This window comes from Theobroma cacao, chromosome 9 (assembly GCF_053813885.1).
Source record: "Theobroma cacao isolate CCN51 chromosome 9, ASM5381388v1, whole genome shotgun sequence".
NCBI lineage: Eukaryota > Viridiplantae > Streptophyta > Magnoliopsida > Malvales > Malvaceae > Theobroma > Theobroma cacao.
This window is the reverse complement of record NC_142647.1, coordinates 10,876,694-10,892,701: the sequence shown is the minus strand read 5'-3', so window position 1 is coordinate 10,892,701 and position 16,008 is coordinate 10,876,694. Positions and strand designations below refer to the sequence as shown.

Here is a 16,008-nt window from a genome sequence, read left to right as displayed (position 1 = left end):
GTAGTAAAAAGTTGAAGTCATGAGACGATAATAGTTTGAAAGAATATTGCCTTAATTTTGAATGTTCTTTAAAATATAACAACTATTCTGATACTGATGGTTTAAATTTATTTTTATAGTTAAATTTTTTTAAAAAAAATTTAAAAATAGAAAAAAAATAGTAAAATTGACATACTTAATCATATAAAAAGACTCGCTTCTCTTTCAAATACATATATTACTTTCAAAATAATATTAACAATTCTAATAAGTATTGCTTCAAAAGAAATAAGTTTTTTAAAACTAAAATTAATAAAATTTTATTTAAAATCAATAATATCTCAAGAAAGATTAAATGAATTGACTATATTATCAATTAAAATATATTACAAAAAATATATATTATAAAATTTATCTATAAAAATTTAATTAAAAATTTTACATCTTAAAATGTTATAAAAATAAAATTTTAATAATTTTTTAATTTAAAAAAATATCTCATTTAAATATTTTATTTTATACTTTTGAACTTATTGAACCGCATGCACCCACCTTTCTTGCTACTCCAGCAACCACAACTCTGCCATCGTGATCCCGAAGTGACTTTTTAATCTTTACACTTTTTGTTGATTGGAGCACTCCCTAATTTATCACATCTATCTACTCCTTTTTCCACCTACGTTTTCCACACGGATTGACTCGGAATTTCTTTGCTTCTGCCACAAAGGGGAGCGGAAAATTATACCAAGATGTGAGACAATTCCAAGAAAATGCAAACATCATATCCGTACTCTCAAAGAGGAATTTCCTTGATAGAAAGATTAGTCATTACCGTAGACGTAGCGGACGGGGTGAACAAGACTCGTGGTTAGGTAATCAAGCAAGAATTTCCAGGATGACTAAATGGTGGACGGACTCTTGAGTCTTGATCAAAGTTGAGTGATATGCAAATGACGGTGCTATTCTTTTAAATGGAGAGGTTAAAAGTTTTGGACCTATAAAAGGCGTGGCAACCCCTGAGAACTCAAGTAATAATACCTAAAACTGAGGGAGATCGATTTACTTTCTGCAGGTGGAGGACATGGGGATTGAGATGAAGGTTCTTGTGATTGTGAGCATGATCTTGAGTCTTACCTCAGTCGTGAGCGCCATTCAGGGGAAGGCAGTTTTCTATAAACCTCCTTATTTCCGTAAGTATAATTATTCACTATATATATATGTATATAATACAACGATGGACTTATCTTGAAAGAAGTTTTGTATAATTTTTTTATATAGTTAATATACTAATAAATCTATTAATTTTTTTACAATTTTGTAGAGAATGGATAAAAATTTTCAAATTTAAGTAAATTTATCAAAAAGTAATTTATATATTAATATTTAAATACTACATGAAAAGACAAAAAAAATTTATAATTTAAGATTTTATTAGAAGATCAAAACCCAAACTACTCTTCTTACTCAAAAATTCAAATCCTACGTTTGATACATGTAGTAACGCTTCCTCTTCTCGATTCTTGGTTGCATTTTTTACTTTTTCAAACAATTCATTTAGACTTCAATTGTAAGTAATTTTCAACACAAATTAAGTTTTTAAATAATTCATGTTTAAATACTTTTTGATTATTTTCATAGTTTGGTACCCAAATAGTTTCTAGCTAATAGAAAATAGTATTGCATGTCAAATAATATCTTAAAATTATATTTCTTACTTTTTTTTTATTTTGTAGATATATTGTTTGATTATTAGATTTTTGCATTTAATTTTATATGATTTGTGGATCCTTTTAATTAATAAATAGAAATTTGTCAACTTGTTAATTGTTGAAATTGATAGTTTGCTATGCAAGATCATATTTTATTTAATTTTAATATTTTAGTTTATGCTAATGAGAAGTTAGTAGCAATTTTTAACAAATTTTTAAATAAATAAGTCATGAAAAGCTATTTTAAAATATAAGAAATTATTCACAAGACTTCGGTTTTGGCAACAACAACATAATTCTATTAATGATAGTACTCAACAATCTTTTAAGTAAAGTCTTGTTGAATTTGATTTAAGTACTCTTTCGATAAATCTGAATTGATGAAAAAATATTTTTAATTATTATTATTATTTTAATTATAACATCACTTAAAAAATTTTTTAAGTTGGTCATATGTATATATATGTATATATATGTATATATATGCATGTATATGTATATATATGTATGTATATGTATATGTATATATATGTATGTATATATATATGTGTATATATATATATATGTATATATATATATGTGTATATATATATGTATATATATGTATATATCATGGAGTTGGATAAACAACCCAGATTTGGATTAGCCGTTTTCATTTTTGAAATATTTAATACAATATAATGTTAAAATTGATAGTTTGCTATGCAAGATCATATTTTATTTAATTTTAATATTTTAGTTTATACTAATGAGAAGTTAGTAGCAATTTTTAACAAATTTTTAAATAAATAAGTCATGAAAAGCTATTTTAAAATATAAGAAATTATTTCACAAGACTTCGATTTTTTCAACAACAACATAATTTTATTAATGATGGTACTCAATAATTTTTTAAGTAAAGTCTTGTTGAATTTGATTTAAGTACTCTTTTGATAAATCTGAATTGATGAAAAAATATTTTTAATTATTATTATTATTTTAATTATAACATCACTTAAAAAAAATTTTAAGTTGGTCATATATATATATATATATATATATATGTATATATATCATGGAGTTGGAAAAACAACCCAGATTTGGATTAGCCGTTTCCATTTTTGAAATATTTAATACAATATAATGTTAACAGCCTCGGCATGCTCTAACCAAGACCAAGGGAAAATGGTTGCTGGAGTAAGTGACGCGTTATGGAATAACGGAGGGGCATGCGGGAAGAGTTACAGAGTCAAATGCATAGGAGGAGCCAATCTTGCTCCGCATCCTTGCAAGGAAGGTACGAGTGTCGTGGTTAAAGTTGTTGACTACTGTAAAGCAGGATGCCAGGGAATCATTAATCTTTCTCAAGATGCTTTCTCCACCATTGCTGATACCGACGCCGGTATAATCAAAGTGGAATTTAATGAGTATGTCTCTTTCAAATATTGACCATACTACTACTAGTCATCGCCCCTTAAAACTATTCTCACCTTTTGCCTTCTCATACATACAGGGCTTGAGTTTGATGCTTCTAATCAAAAATGGCTTCTCAACGTCTAGGGAAGATGATGATAATGTAGCTGTGAAAGAGAATAATCTGGAACAAATGGAAAACTGCTGTCTTCCATCTGCTATTCCAATAAAGTTATGCAAAATGTGGAACTATTACTTGTTTGGGACGAAACTTCTTTAGCAATTATATATTCACATCAAAATTAGTAAGCAATTCAATTTATCCCGGCCCCCATCCTTTGAAGAGCAAAGATCTAAAGTTAAATTATTCTTTTCACGGACCTTGTCCAAAAATGTAACAAGCAACATTACACTGGCAACAATTTCCTGCAAGTATCCATGTCACCATGCTAAATAGCAGCACATTTTATCAAAAGGGAAATGAACTATGTTTTTCTTTAATTTTTTTCCGTATATACAGACAGATGCCCATAAAGCTTTAAACTACACAACCAATAGTTATTCTCTTCTTTCATAAAATCCACCTCTTTCTCAGCGTTTAAACTTGAACCTTCAAATGGATAGTCTTTTGTGAGATTTTATTTTTCTGGATAAAACTTCCTACCTGGTGATATACAAGAAGCTTACATTCCGTTTTAAAATGGGCGAGTTTTCCAAATTATATAAACATGTACCAGAATCAGGACTTATAATAAAGTACTAAAGGCAAAAGGAAAAGCCATAACATTACAACTCATTAGTGCAAGGAAGACCAATCCATAATAGAATCCATCGGGGCCGATCTAAAAATCTAGCTTGCCACGCAGGCTCATCATTTTCATTAATGAAACCACTTTTCATGCATAAATTCTTTGCAGGCTCATTGTCAACGGCGACATGGACATATAGATTCAGTTATGCCTTCAACCATACAACAAACATCATTTAAATATCCCATATCCAAACTCATTTATGCATTAAAAAATTTGAACATAATACCTAAAAGAGTTTCTAAACTATTTTGAAAAATTCAAATAAGTTTTTATTCTTTTTTTTCGTTCAATTAAGCCTTCATATTTTTATTTTGAGTCAAAAAAGATCTTGTGACTAATTTTTTTTTTTATGAAAAAAAGAGACTCAAATCCATACTCTGTAAATAAGAAAATCATATATTAATCAATGAGTCAAATACTTGAATGCATTTTCTATACCATATGATGTTGACGCAACTTGATGACATGTTATAATATATGATAAGGTAGTATGTTGTCATGTCATAGTAGATAATGATATGATATGATGCCATGACCACATCACATATTTCATCTTAAATTTTTTTTAAATTTTTTTGAATAATTTGAGTTTTTTTTAAGGATAAAATACCGTTAGTCTTTTTAAGTTTTAGTCAAAATTTCAAACAGGGTCTATATGTTTTTGAATAGACAATCCATTTCAAAAATGCAAATAACGTTAACAGAGATTAAGAAAAGACTAAAATGTCTTTTCTTTTTTTATTAATTTTAAAAATTATTATTATAATTTTTATAATTTTTTTTTAAAAAAAAGCTAACTTCCCAAGAAATGGTGCTCTTCTGGGAGAGGTTTTTTTTTAATTAATAAAAAATTATATAATAGTAATTTTAAAAGTTAATTATAGGTAAAATTATTTTTTTATCCTTGTTACATTATCAAATTGATAGAAACACTAACAGTTGGAGCTAAGTGTCTAACGAAAAATATTTTTTTTGGAGGGAATAATTTTCTCCAGCAAAAACAAGTGTAAGAAAAGGACTCTTGTTATATTTTAAAAACTAATAGATTTCTATGTAATTTGAATCAAAACTTAAAAGATAAGTGTATTTTACCTTTTTTAAAAATATTATGTTACAAAATTTTGAAGACATCTAATTTGTGAGTGTGCTTTTATATTAATTTTAATAAACAGTTTTATAAGTTTTTTTTTTTTTTTCGTTTTGTAGTTTCCTCAAGAATTTAGCCTCAAAAGTAAATGGGAATCTATATGCTTTTGAGATATTGAAAATTACCCCTCGATATGGTAATTAAATTGGGGCCAAATGCCACGATTGCGACTTTTTAATCTTTACACTTTTTGTTGATTGGAGCACTCTCTAATTTATAACATGTACAGTATCTACTCTCTTCTTTTTCCACCCAAGTTGTTTTAGAATTTCTTTGCTTCTGCCACGAAAGAGAGCAGAAAATCATACCAAATTGAAAACAAGTAAGATGTGAAACAATTCCAACAAAAATCCAAACATCATATCCGCAGTCCCAAACCCTTGATGGAAAGATTAGGCATTAGCCAAGTGGAACGGGTGGAAATTTCTTACCAAAGACTAGTGGGTAGGTGAAGCAAGAATTTCCAAGAGGATGACTAATTTGTGGACTGACTCTTGACTCTTGATCAAAGTTGAGTGTTAGTGGAGAACTCACTACATGTAAATAGTCATATTATTATTTTAAAATGTGTATATTTAATGTACTGATAACATATAAAGTCATCAAAAAATATTACTTTATTATACGAATTTAATATTTTTAAAAATTTAAAAATAAATATTAATAATTTCTTTAATATTTATTTACAATTAAATTTATTTCTCTCTAGTCTCCTCTTCTTCCTTCTTCTTTCAGACCCATCTTTCACTCCTATCTCAAATTAAAGCCCCTCTCTTCTTCTTCCATTGATAAGCTGTTCCACAGCTTTCATCTACCAGAATTTTAATAAATCATAACATGATATAGGAGGGATATATATGGAGCGCAGACGATGCAGTATCTCCTCATCAGGAGAAGCATTAAATCGGGCGGTACATAACTTGAATTTTCACAAAGAGCACATCATTTTAAGGACTCTGTAATGTGGAGATAATTTTTTGTTTTTGGTGGTTTTTAAATTTCATAAAACTGAAAATTGGGTAATGAACTATAGTCATAAATTGTTAAAGAAAATTACATGCTTAGAACATGAGTAACTGTAAACACGTCCAGAATGTAACGTACGGGTAGTCACTGACTCTCGCGACGTGGCAATAAGCATCTTATGTGCCGTACCTAAAATCGGGAAAACATCTGTCGGGCTTTCGAGATCAGGTTTGAAAGAAGAAAAGGAAGCAGAAGAAGAAATTAGATGAGTGAAAGTTGAGAGAGAAATAAACATGATTTTATTTTTTTATATAATTAAATTTTAAAGAAATTATCAATATTTATTTTTAAATTTTCATGCATAATGAAGTGACAGTTTATGATGATTGACATTATATAAAAATTGTGCATGATCAGTGTATCAAATTAAAATTTTATTTTAATAGGAGAGTTTCAAGTTTTAGACCTATAAAAAGGCATGACAACCCTGAAAAATAATAAAACTTAAACTGAGGAAGATCAATTTCCTGGAAGAGATGGGGATTGAGATTAGAGTTTTTGTGGTCGTGAGCATGGTCTTGTGTCTTACCTCAGTCGTGCGTGCCATCCAGGGGAAGGCTGTTTTCTTTGCTCCTCCTTATGTTCGTAAGTATAATTATTTGGCATATATATCATATCTCATTTTTTTTTATTGAATCTCGTAATTAAATCATATTGATATCAAAAGAACAAGCCAAATTTGGTTTAGCCGTTTCTACATTTCCTTTTGAAATATTTTAATACAACATAATGTAAACAGCCTCAGCATGCTTTGGTAACCAAAACAATGGGAAAATGGTTGCGGGAGTAAGTGATGCGTTGTGGAAAAACAGAGGGGCATGCGGGAAGAGATACAGAGTTAAATGCGTAGGAGGAGCCAACGAAGCTCCGCATCCTTGCAAGAACGGTAAGAGTGTCGTGGTTAAAGTTGTTGACTACTGTAAAGCAGGATGCCAGGGAATCATTAATCTTTCTCAAGATGCTTTCTCTGCCATCGCTGATCCTGACGCCGGTATAATCCAAGTGGAATTTCATGAGTAAGTCTCTTTCAAATACTAACCATACTACCACTAGTCATCGCCCCTTAAGGCCTTTTAACTCTCTTCTCACCTTTGGCCTTATCTTATATACAGGGTTTGAGTTTGACACTTCTAATCAAAAATGGCTTCTCAATGTCTAGGGAAGATGATGATAATGTAGCTGTAAAAGAGAATAATCTGGAAAAAAAAATGGAAAACTGCTGTCTTCCATCTGCTATTCCAATAATGTTATGTAAAATGTGGAACTATTACCTGTTTGGGACGAAACTTCTTCAGCAATTATATATTCACATCAAAATTAGAAATCAATTTAATTGATCCCTCCATCCTTTTAAGAGCAAAGATCTAAAGTTAAATTATTCTTTTTACGGATCTTGTCCAAGAATGTAACAAGCAACATCACACTGGCAACAGTTTCCTGCATGCATGCATGTCACCATACTACATCGCAGCACATTTTATCAAAAGGGAAATGAGCTATGTTTTTCTTTAATTCGTTTTCCTATATACAGAAAGATGCCCATAAAGCTTTAAACTACACAACCAATAGTTGTTCTCTTCTTTCATAAAATCCACCTCTTTCTCAACGTTTAAACTTGAACCTTCAAAGGGATAGTCTCAAGTTATGATGAGTGGGATATCCTCTTGTGAGATTTTATTTTTCTGGATAAAACTTTCTACCTGGTGATATACAAGACGCTTACATTACGTTTTCAAATGGGCGAGTTTTCCAAATTGTATAAACATGTATCAGAATCAAGACTTATAATAAAGTACCAAAAGCAAAAGGAAAAGCCATAACGTTACAAATCATTAGTGCAAGGAAGACCAATCCATAACAAAATCCGTCGGGGCCGATCTAAAAATCTAGCTTGCCATGCAGGCTCATCATTTTCACGAACGAAACCACTTTTTGTGTATAAATTCTTTGCAGGCTCATTGTCAACAGCAACATGGACATATAGATCAGTTATGCCTGAAATAATACAACAAACAGTATTTAACTATCACATATCCAAATTAAGTTTCTGTTTTTTTCTTTTTATTTATTGCGAGAAAGGGATTCAAAACCAGCTCTTCGAACAAGAAGATACAGTATCTACCATTGAGGTAAATGCTCAGGTGCAAGAAATTATCCCAAAAATGTTTGAAACACGTGCTGTAATCATGAATGCCAAATGCATGAAAGGCAAGCACTAAGAGAGAGAAGGGGGCAGACTCTAGTCAGTCAGTATCAACAAGCATTGCCCTGGACATTGTTTCCCGAAAAGTTTGATAGCATTACAAATAAAAAAAGACAACAAGGAATGAGGTGCTGACAATGAGTTCACATCATCCGTACATCTTTGTTTCTGATTAATTGGCTCTTCTCCAGATCTCATAATCTGCAACCAAACTACTCATGATCGTAACCAAAAAATATACAAGAGTGGTTTTACTGTCAAGTTTTAATCTTGGTTCCTTAGGCACATGCATCAAGGCTTCACAACCAATTCCACTCAAATGTGAGTTAGATGTTTCCTTTCCTGGTCATACTCACTCCGGTATGTCAAAACCAAAGGAACCTATGTAGACCAGCTAATTAGGTAGCAAGCAATGCCAATAGCTTTACCTACAATGCCTTAGGCTAGTTAGCCATCCTTAGCATGCATTTGACAATTTTCATATTAGTGTGGTTCATTCTTTTTGCAACACCACGGTGCTAAAGGCTACCAGTTTTTGTCAATTCATGCCTTATCCCATACTGTGCACGATACTATTTGAATTCACTGGAGATAGAGTTTTGGGCACGTGGTCCAACTAGGTCCAACCTTATGGCTTTGTTACACTTGAATTTGGCTTCACCTGACTTGGCTTTGTTTTTGAGTGGCCAAGATTGTGCCACATAGCAAGATTAGATGGTTAAGATTTTGGTAGCAACAAGGGTTTCTTTCCTTTTATTCCATAGCTGAAATTGTAAGGTTTTGAGCAAGTATGGTGCACTACATAACAGGAAGATAAAGAGAAAAAATTGGAACTCCAGGGAGAGATCCATTCTTGGCGAGCAACAAGCAATAATTTGGAGGGTGTTTTCTGCGATGATTAAGGAATGCATTAATCATGGAGAATTAGTTCACTAAGTCTCGTGGTGGTGAGATCTAGTATTGTAATCCTTGAAGGTATATTTTGATGTTGTTCCAAATTATTGTGGGTATCAAGTTTAGGTAAAAACTTGAGAAAAAGAACATTGTATCATTTATTTAATAATGAATTTGTTACCGGTTTTTCCTGTGGGTTTTTCCCTTTACACTGGAAAGTTGTCCACAAAAATTTGGTACCGTCTCTCTATTATTTGTTCTTGTTGATGTGGAGTTGATTTATTTTCCTGTCACTCAATATTTGCATACTTTGCTTGGTAGTGTTGCTTAGCTGCTTGATTATTTTGAATGTATCCTATGGGTTAGGAGTTAGGTCCTATCAACTGGTATCAGAGCTCTTGGTTAGGAAAGAAAATTGGAGAGTGCTATAAGGTCCATGGTTAAAGTGACTTCATCAAACTACTCAATTTGGTAGCCAATGATGGAGGATGTCCTTTAATGTAGAGACTTGTATGATCCAATAAAGGATGCTTCAGCTATGCCTAGTGACAAGACATATAAAGAATCAAACAACCTAAATAGGAAAACTATTGGTATCATTAGACAATGGGTTGTTATTAATATGTTTCATCATGTTGCTAAAAGGACTAGTTTGTTGAGCTTGGGAAAGTGTAAGAGGCTATTTGTGAGAGGAAAATTGTACATGATAAGGTCTTCACATTAAGGAAGTTTGCGAATTTGAAATATAAGGAGTGACAGTCTGATGTGAGCACTTGAATGTGTTTCAAGATCTTGTCAACCACCTTCCGCTATGAATATAGTGCTAGATGAATTGCAAAGACTATTTCTCTTGAGTTCTCTGCCAAATAGTTGGGAGACGTTAATGGCTTCCACAAGCAACCCGACTAGTAGTAAAATTACTTTGGACATGGTCAAAGAAAGTGTCTCCAATGAAGAGAATAGAAGGAAAGAGACGAGCATTGATCATGGGCAAGCCCTTATCACTGAAGATTGGGGTAGAGGCAAGAACAAAGGACCTAGAGATGATAACAAGTCCAGAAACAGGTCTAAGTCTAGAGAAATGCCAAAGTGCTATGACTACGGGAAACCTTGACATTTGAAGAGAAATTGCAAGATCTTGAAGCAAGAGCAAAAAGGACAAAAGAAGAATCAGAAAGAGGTGCATGATCAAAACACTGCAGCTATTGCTACAAGGTCAGCTGATGATTCAGTTACACTAGTTTGTGCAAGTGGTGGATAAATACAAAAGCTTCTATGATGGCTGAGATACTGAAGTATGGAAGATTCTCATGAAAGGCTTGATGTTCCATCAAATGATAAAGAATGGGATGAGAACAACTTGAAGCTTATTCAACAAACTTATTTGGCAAACACCTAACCTTTTGTGAGGTTTTTAGTTTGCAAAAATCAGTTGTAAATTCTTAGAATTTGTAAACAATCAAGTGCTGAGGTGTCCTCTTGATGAGAATTTGTGAGTTTGAGTTAAAAACTCACTGGGTTGATCCTATTATTGTAAAAGTTATACTTAAGCCTTGAAAAAGTAATTGTAAGTTTGTTGATAGAGTGACTTGGACTTCTTGGGAAGAGAAAGCCAAGGGAGAGGTGCCTAAAGGAAGGACCGAACTTCTATAAATATTTGAATTTGAGTTTTCTTTCCCTTCTCCTCTATTTAATTTCAAGTTAACTTGTGCTTAAATGTCATAACTATTTCTTATATTGTTATCAAAGATAATTTTTGTTGAGTAATCCCATTATTCTTTGTGACAAAACAAAAGGTCACACAAAGTGTAATCCATAAAGATAGGATCTTAGAGACAATTGAGCATTCAAATTCAATCAACCCATTTACAAATGGTGCTTTAACAATGTACAGCTCTAAATAGCCAAACTATATAGCCCAAGTGGCTGATGCATTTGGTTTTTTCAACTCTGACACAAAAATTCATAATTCCATTTTGGTTAGCAACAAACAGACTGTTCGTGACAATAGTTTAATTAATGCAAGATGATTATGACAGGGATAAAACTATCAGAGAAGATAAATGCAAAAGATGTTGTTACCCCATTCTTGAGCAACTATCTTTGACTTCATGACAATTTCATAACCTAAGCCATTTCTGTGCAGTTCCCTTGCAACACAAACATTGCTCAAGTATGCTCTTGCAAAATCAGCTTCAATCCCCTGTCAAAACAGAAGCCAAATGAAGATCAATTTATTACAAAATAAAATCCTTTTGATACAAGAAATTTCACCAAATCTTATGGTATGATAAAGTTCATCCCTTTTATTTATATAATTACACACACACACACATATTAGAACTAAGTTTCGTAGGCCGTAAACTATTAGGTTGTATGGTGGGGTAATTTTCTTTTCCCGTTATTTCTAGTGGATTCAAGAATTCTAAATTAATTAGGATTCATTAGTAATTCTAGAAATTTAGTTGTAGTTCCACATTATTTTAATAAGTTAGTTAGCAATCTTATACAATAAAAATGTCATTTCTAGGTATGATTTCTTATTTTTGTCATTTTGAGTGCTTTAGCATCTCGATTGGATCAAATGTTTCTCCAGACCAGAAACAAATCCACAATTCATATCTTGCAATCCAATAAGAAATTCGTAGAGTGACAGCAATTTGTGGAAACTAAGTTGTGGAACATGCTAATCTTGATACATTTAGATGGCCTTACCTAAATCATAAATAAGTATGTTCCTGTTTTTAAGAATAATTAAGAAGCTTTAGCACCAAAAACTAAATAGAGAACTAAATAAGCACATATATAACAACAGAAAAATCTTGATATATAAGAAAATACCTCTGGTTTTGTTCCAGCTATTTCTTCTGGAAGCCAAAGACATTGGTTAAGATCAAGGGTTCCAACTACTAGTCTATCCTCCCCATTGTCAGTAAACTACATAAGAAACAGGAGAAAACAAAAAATGTTAGAAAGCATGCAAACAAACAATCAAGAAGACATTAGTTTCTCTAAAACTTCTGCAGCTCAGATTATGTTAAAAAACCTATGCAGAACTTTGATGTTAGAGATTACAACTGATAAAAGTACACAGAAGAGCCTAACATCCTCCTGTCTGCAAAATCAAAATCTCAAACAATCAGAGATTGTTTTCCTGACATAAACCATCAGAGAATAGAACTACACACAAAAGAACCTATAAAAGAGAATATTAACAAGCAAAAACATATCCATTGAAAACATATCCATTGAAGAGACCTGCCCAATGTCTGCAAGATCACTAATACAGTAACTTGAGATATCTCCACTATCTAGGATTATGTGAAACTAGCTAAAGAAACAAATGAATGCATAACCTAAAAGTCATAACAAGAAAAACGGTTATGTTTTTTCTTTTTCCTTTAACAGAAAATGCAGTCAGAGATTTGTTGTAAATAGAGAAACAAATGATGAATACTAAATTAGAAGAAATCATATAAGGTCAGCATCTTCTTGTTGATATAATCAACTGAGCAAGAATTCAAATCTATAGACAAAATCATAGACCATTTACAAGGAAATGATAGCAAAACCAATCACAGCAATACAAGTAGCAAAAAACACTAGGACCAGCAAAGACAACATGCTTCTTCAGAAGGAACCTAAATGGATAAGCATCTAGGTACGATGCCAATTTATATCTTAGCTAAGGTTATTGTTGTCCAAACTCACTCAGGCAGAGGAGGAAGCTAAAGAACTCAAGTTTGATAAGGAGCTGGTTGGACTCATCTAGAAAAGAAGATCAAAGCATATACAAAGTAGTTTCCAAAATCCAAGTCTTGGCATTTCCTCTATTAAACCAACCGTTTCACTCTAGTTACCCCTCAAATGGATTTTACTGTATGTCGAAAATGAAGATATAAGCCTAACTATACGGAAATTACTATTTACAGAAGAATCAACATTATCCTGAACTGGTCTGTTTTTGTTTAAAACATTTAAGGGCCAGTCTTACACAAGAGAGGTAATCCTCTTCCATTCTTTTTCTCTTATAACCCTTTCATATCGGCAGGGATACCATTTGAACTCTAGGATATAGGCAAATGAGAACTATAACTTTCTCTATGGTTCTTTTATTTTCTCCACATTGCTACAGTTCTTTTTCTTTCTGATAAATCATATTTTTCAGAATTATTCCTAGAGGTCAATTTGATTTGGTTTCAAAGACACAAATATAAAAATTAACACATTGCTCTTTACAAGTGGCTGTCCACTACTGAGAAAAAAGACAGCCCATCAAATATATCCTAACTCAATAAATTGATTTTAAAGGCATTTGTCATGTCTCAGTGTTTTCTCAACATCATTAGAACAGAGACCTCACAGGAATCTATGACACCTTACATCTTCTTATAAAGAGATCATAATAAATGCCCTGATATGCCAACATGAATTTGAAAGTTGGAGCATTATAATTAAAAAAAGAAGGCAAACAAACCTTACATGCAGCACATAATTCATCTGCAGAGTTTGACAACTGTGACAATGGAAGCGTAGCATTTATGCAAGACACTTTCTTGAAGCCCTCCCTCTTCCCAGCAATTCTCTCCTTTAGTGCTTCAAATTCACGTTCTGCCAAGTACATTTTATGATCCTAATACTTGAAAAGGACAAAATACCATCAATATCATATTCAAAGGAGACGAGACAGAAAAATTTTAATCATTCTGGGGACATTTTTCTTTCTTTCGTTCTTCTGATAAATTTGGAAAAAAAAATGCTGCACTCAACGGTATAAGGCTAGTTCTTACTAAACAACGACACAATATAAAGCATACTGCCAATCCAAGAACTGCTGCCACTTCCACCCAAAATGGAAAAAGGGTATAGAACCAAGAATCTAACAGCTTTGATAGGGGTAACTCTTCTGCCTCAATCACTTCTATTTTTCTCCCACCACAAAATTCAAAATACAGGGATTAGTTCTATTACTTTTCACCTATCTCCACCACCAACTTTGACAAAAACCTCTTAGAGAATGAATATACCTAGAGGGACCCCCATTCATAATACTCAAGAACTAGCAATTAAAATACATCTAGTGATCCAACTATGCAATCTCTCCTTAAAGAACATCTTTTCCATGAGCTCCCAGTGTGATTGGAAGAAAGCCATAGGTGAAAGTGTTAGGCCTAGAGCCTTTTACCACTAAATAACAGAGAGTTTAAAACATTTCATCTTCTACTGTCTCTCACTTAGGAGACCATTTTATTGACAGTTTGGTAATTAATCAGATAAATATTCTCAACTAAACTGTGCATCCATAGATTTTCTTGTTTCCTTTTCTTCTCCACACATTTGGACATAGAAAAGCTTCTAACATGCTGCATGGAAGGGAGAGTCAGAACAACTATTTAGTATGTCTTGTCACTAAATTCAATTCAAGCCATAAACATCAAAGAACATTTTAGTTGTAATGAAGTTGGTATTCCCAAATTTTAAGCCATTGAGTCTGTTTCATCTCTAGGCTGCTTGAAGACGCCTATGGATGGAAAACTCTTGGACTTAGCCATTACATGCATTCCTCTGCATGTCTGGACATTTCTTCTTGTGATAAAATTAACCATAATTCTTATAAATTATCATTAATATTATTTGACAGTAAAAACTAGGCACTTTCAATTCCGGAGGGCCCCTGTTATTGACAAATTTGACCATAGAATTGACAAAGAAGAAAAAAATCTATCATTTTGCTATCAACGAGATAACAAGAAACTCCCTTTTGACTAACATGAAAATCTGCAATCCTCCATAGCTTCATTAACTTCTAAAATGGACATTCTCATAATGAACAAAAACAAAATTACTACCAAAAAATTAAACAAACAATTAACATTCTGGCGTTGACCCCTAATGCCTCTCCAGACAAAAACACCCAAAACTTCTTTTGCCTTTTATTTTGTTAAAAAGAAAGAGAAGAAGAAAGTCTCACTTGGATGCCATAGGAGGAGGCCTGGAAGTCATAGAAAGAGCGAACACGGAGACAAGCAGCTGCCCAGAGCTGGTCCTCCGACGCCGTTTCAGCAACAATGAGCGAAGACTTGTCAATTGGAATGGACTGTTGGTGGTGGTGGGTGGTAATAGCAGCTGCGACTGGTAGGAAACGGATAGGGTGAGCGGTGGTAACGGCCACAGAGGATTGGCGCCAGGAAGAGAATGAAATGGAAACGCAATAAGGAGAAAAAGAAGGCGAAGGTAATGATAGGAGTGCCATTGTTGGATTTTTTTTTTTTTTTAGGATGTGTGGGATTATTTTTTGCTAATTTTGCTGTAAGATACTAAGAAACAAGAATCATAAGTTCTATGGTAAGGTTTCTTTGTTTTGATAGAATTGAAGTCCTCCTCCTCCAGGTCTTTTCTACAATCTTTGTCCCTTGCTGTGCATGGTTGGTTCCAGCCTTTCCAAGTCATCTGGAATTTTTGACGATGTGGGATTTGAATTTCGTTGAGCTTGGGGTCAGCCTGTGGCCCTGAATCCTGACCTGACATGACCCTTTACTAATTTGAATAAAGGTGTCGAACCTACAAGCACGGGCCTGTCTTGTTGAATGCCGATCCCAAATACCACCATGACCATGGCTTGACTAGCTCACAGCAAGGCCGAGCACAATATATGGCCCACTACTGAGTTGGGTCAGGCCATGCTGAGCTGAGCAGAGCACGATCCATCTTTTTAAATATATTTATATTTATTTTCTAATACTTATAAAATTTTATTAGTTTTCTTTGGACCCGGCCTTTACTTCTGTAATCAGTACACAAAGGAGTCGAGCCTAATCTATAATTCATCATGCCTAATTTTCTTTT

General features: G+C 32.8%; 3 protein-coding genes across 3 annotated transcripts; 2 read left to right on the top strand and 1 right to left on the bottom strand.

Annotated features, from left to right (window-relative positions):
• The first annotated feature begins 957 nt into the window (after positions 1–957).
• Positions 958–3,393, top strand: LOC18589106 (EG45-like domain containing protein). The gene is made up of 3 exons (XM_007013932.3): positions 958–1,169; positions 2,821–3,094; positions 3,181–3,393. Exons 1-3 carry the CDS (start codon positions 1,061–1,063, stop codon positions 3,185–3,187), a joined length of 390 nt encoding a protein of 129 aa, XP_007013994.3. The 5' UTR covers positions 958–1,060; the 3' UTR covers positions 3,188–3,393.
• A 3,117-nt stretch (positions 3,394–6,510) lies between these two features.
• LOC18589104 (EG45-like domain containing protein) lies at positions 6,511–7,419 on the top strand. Its single transcript, XM_007013930.3, has 3 exons — positions 6,511–6,650; positions 6,805–7,081; positions 7,178–7,419. Exons 1-3 carry the CDS (start codon positions 6,542–6,544, stop codon positions 7,182–7,184), a joined length of 393 nt encoding a protein of 130 aa, XP_007013992.2. The 5' UTR covers positions 6,511–6,541; the 3' UTR covers positions 7,185–7,419.
• A 121-nt stretch (positions 7,420–7,540) lies between these two features.
• Positions 7,541–15,585, bottom strand: LOC18589103 (Acyl-CoA N-acyltransferases (NAT) superfamily protein). Its single transcript, XM_007013928.3, has 5 exons — positions 15,134–15,585; positions 13,640–13,795; positions 12,004–12,099; positions 11,245–11,365; positions 7,541–8,060 (listed from the first exon to the last, which is right to left on the bottom strand). The coding sequence occupies exons 1-5, from the start codon at positions 15,413–15,415 to the stop codon at positions 7,888–7,890; spliced, it is 828 nt and encodes a 275-aa protein (XP_007013990.3). The 5' UTR covers positions 15,416–15,585; the 3' UTR covers positions 7,541–7,887.
• Between the last annotated feature and the right edge of the window lie 423 nt (positions 15,586–16,008).

What these genes read in the sequence shown, in the direction of transcription:
- LOC18589104 (XM_007013930.3), top strand. Translation starts at nt 6,542, where the DNA reads ATGGGGATTGAGATTAGAGTTTTTGTGGTCGTGAGCATGGTCTTGTGT. An exon ending in CTTTGCTCCTCCTTATGTTC is followed by an intron (nt 6,651 to 6,804) that starts GTAAGTATAATT and finishes TAATGTAAACAG; the next exon opens with CCTCAGCATGCTTTGGTAAC.
- LOC18589106 (XM_007013932.3), top strand. Translation starts at nt 1,061, where the DNA reads ATGGGGATTGAGATGAAGGTTCTTGTGATTGTGAGCATGATCTTGAGT. An exon ending in CTATAAACCTCCTTATTTCC is followed by an intron (nt 1,170 to 2,820) that starts GTAAGTATAATT and finishes TAATGTTAACAG; the next exon opens with CCTCGGCATGCTCTAACCAA.
- LOC18589103 (XM_007013928.3), bottom strand. Translation starts at nt 15,415, where the DNA reads ATGGCACTCCTATCATTACCTTCGCCTTCTTTTTCTCCTTATTGCGTT. An exon ending in CCTCCTCCTATGGCATCCAA is followed by an intron (nt 13,796 to 15,133) that starts GTGAGACTTTCT and finishes TTCAAGTATTAG; the next exon opens with GATCATAAAATGTACTTGGC. An exon ending in AATTATGTGCTGCATGTAAG is followed by an intron (nt 12,100 to 13,639) that starts GTTTGTTTGCCT and finishes TTTCTTATGTAG; the next exon opens with TTTACTGACAATGGGGAGGA.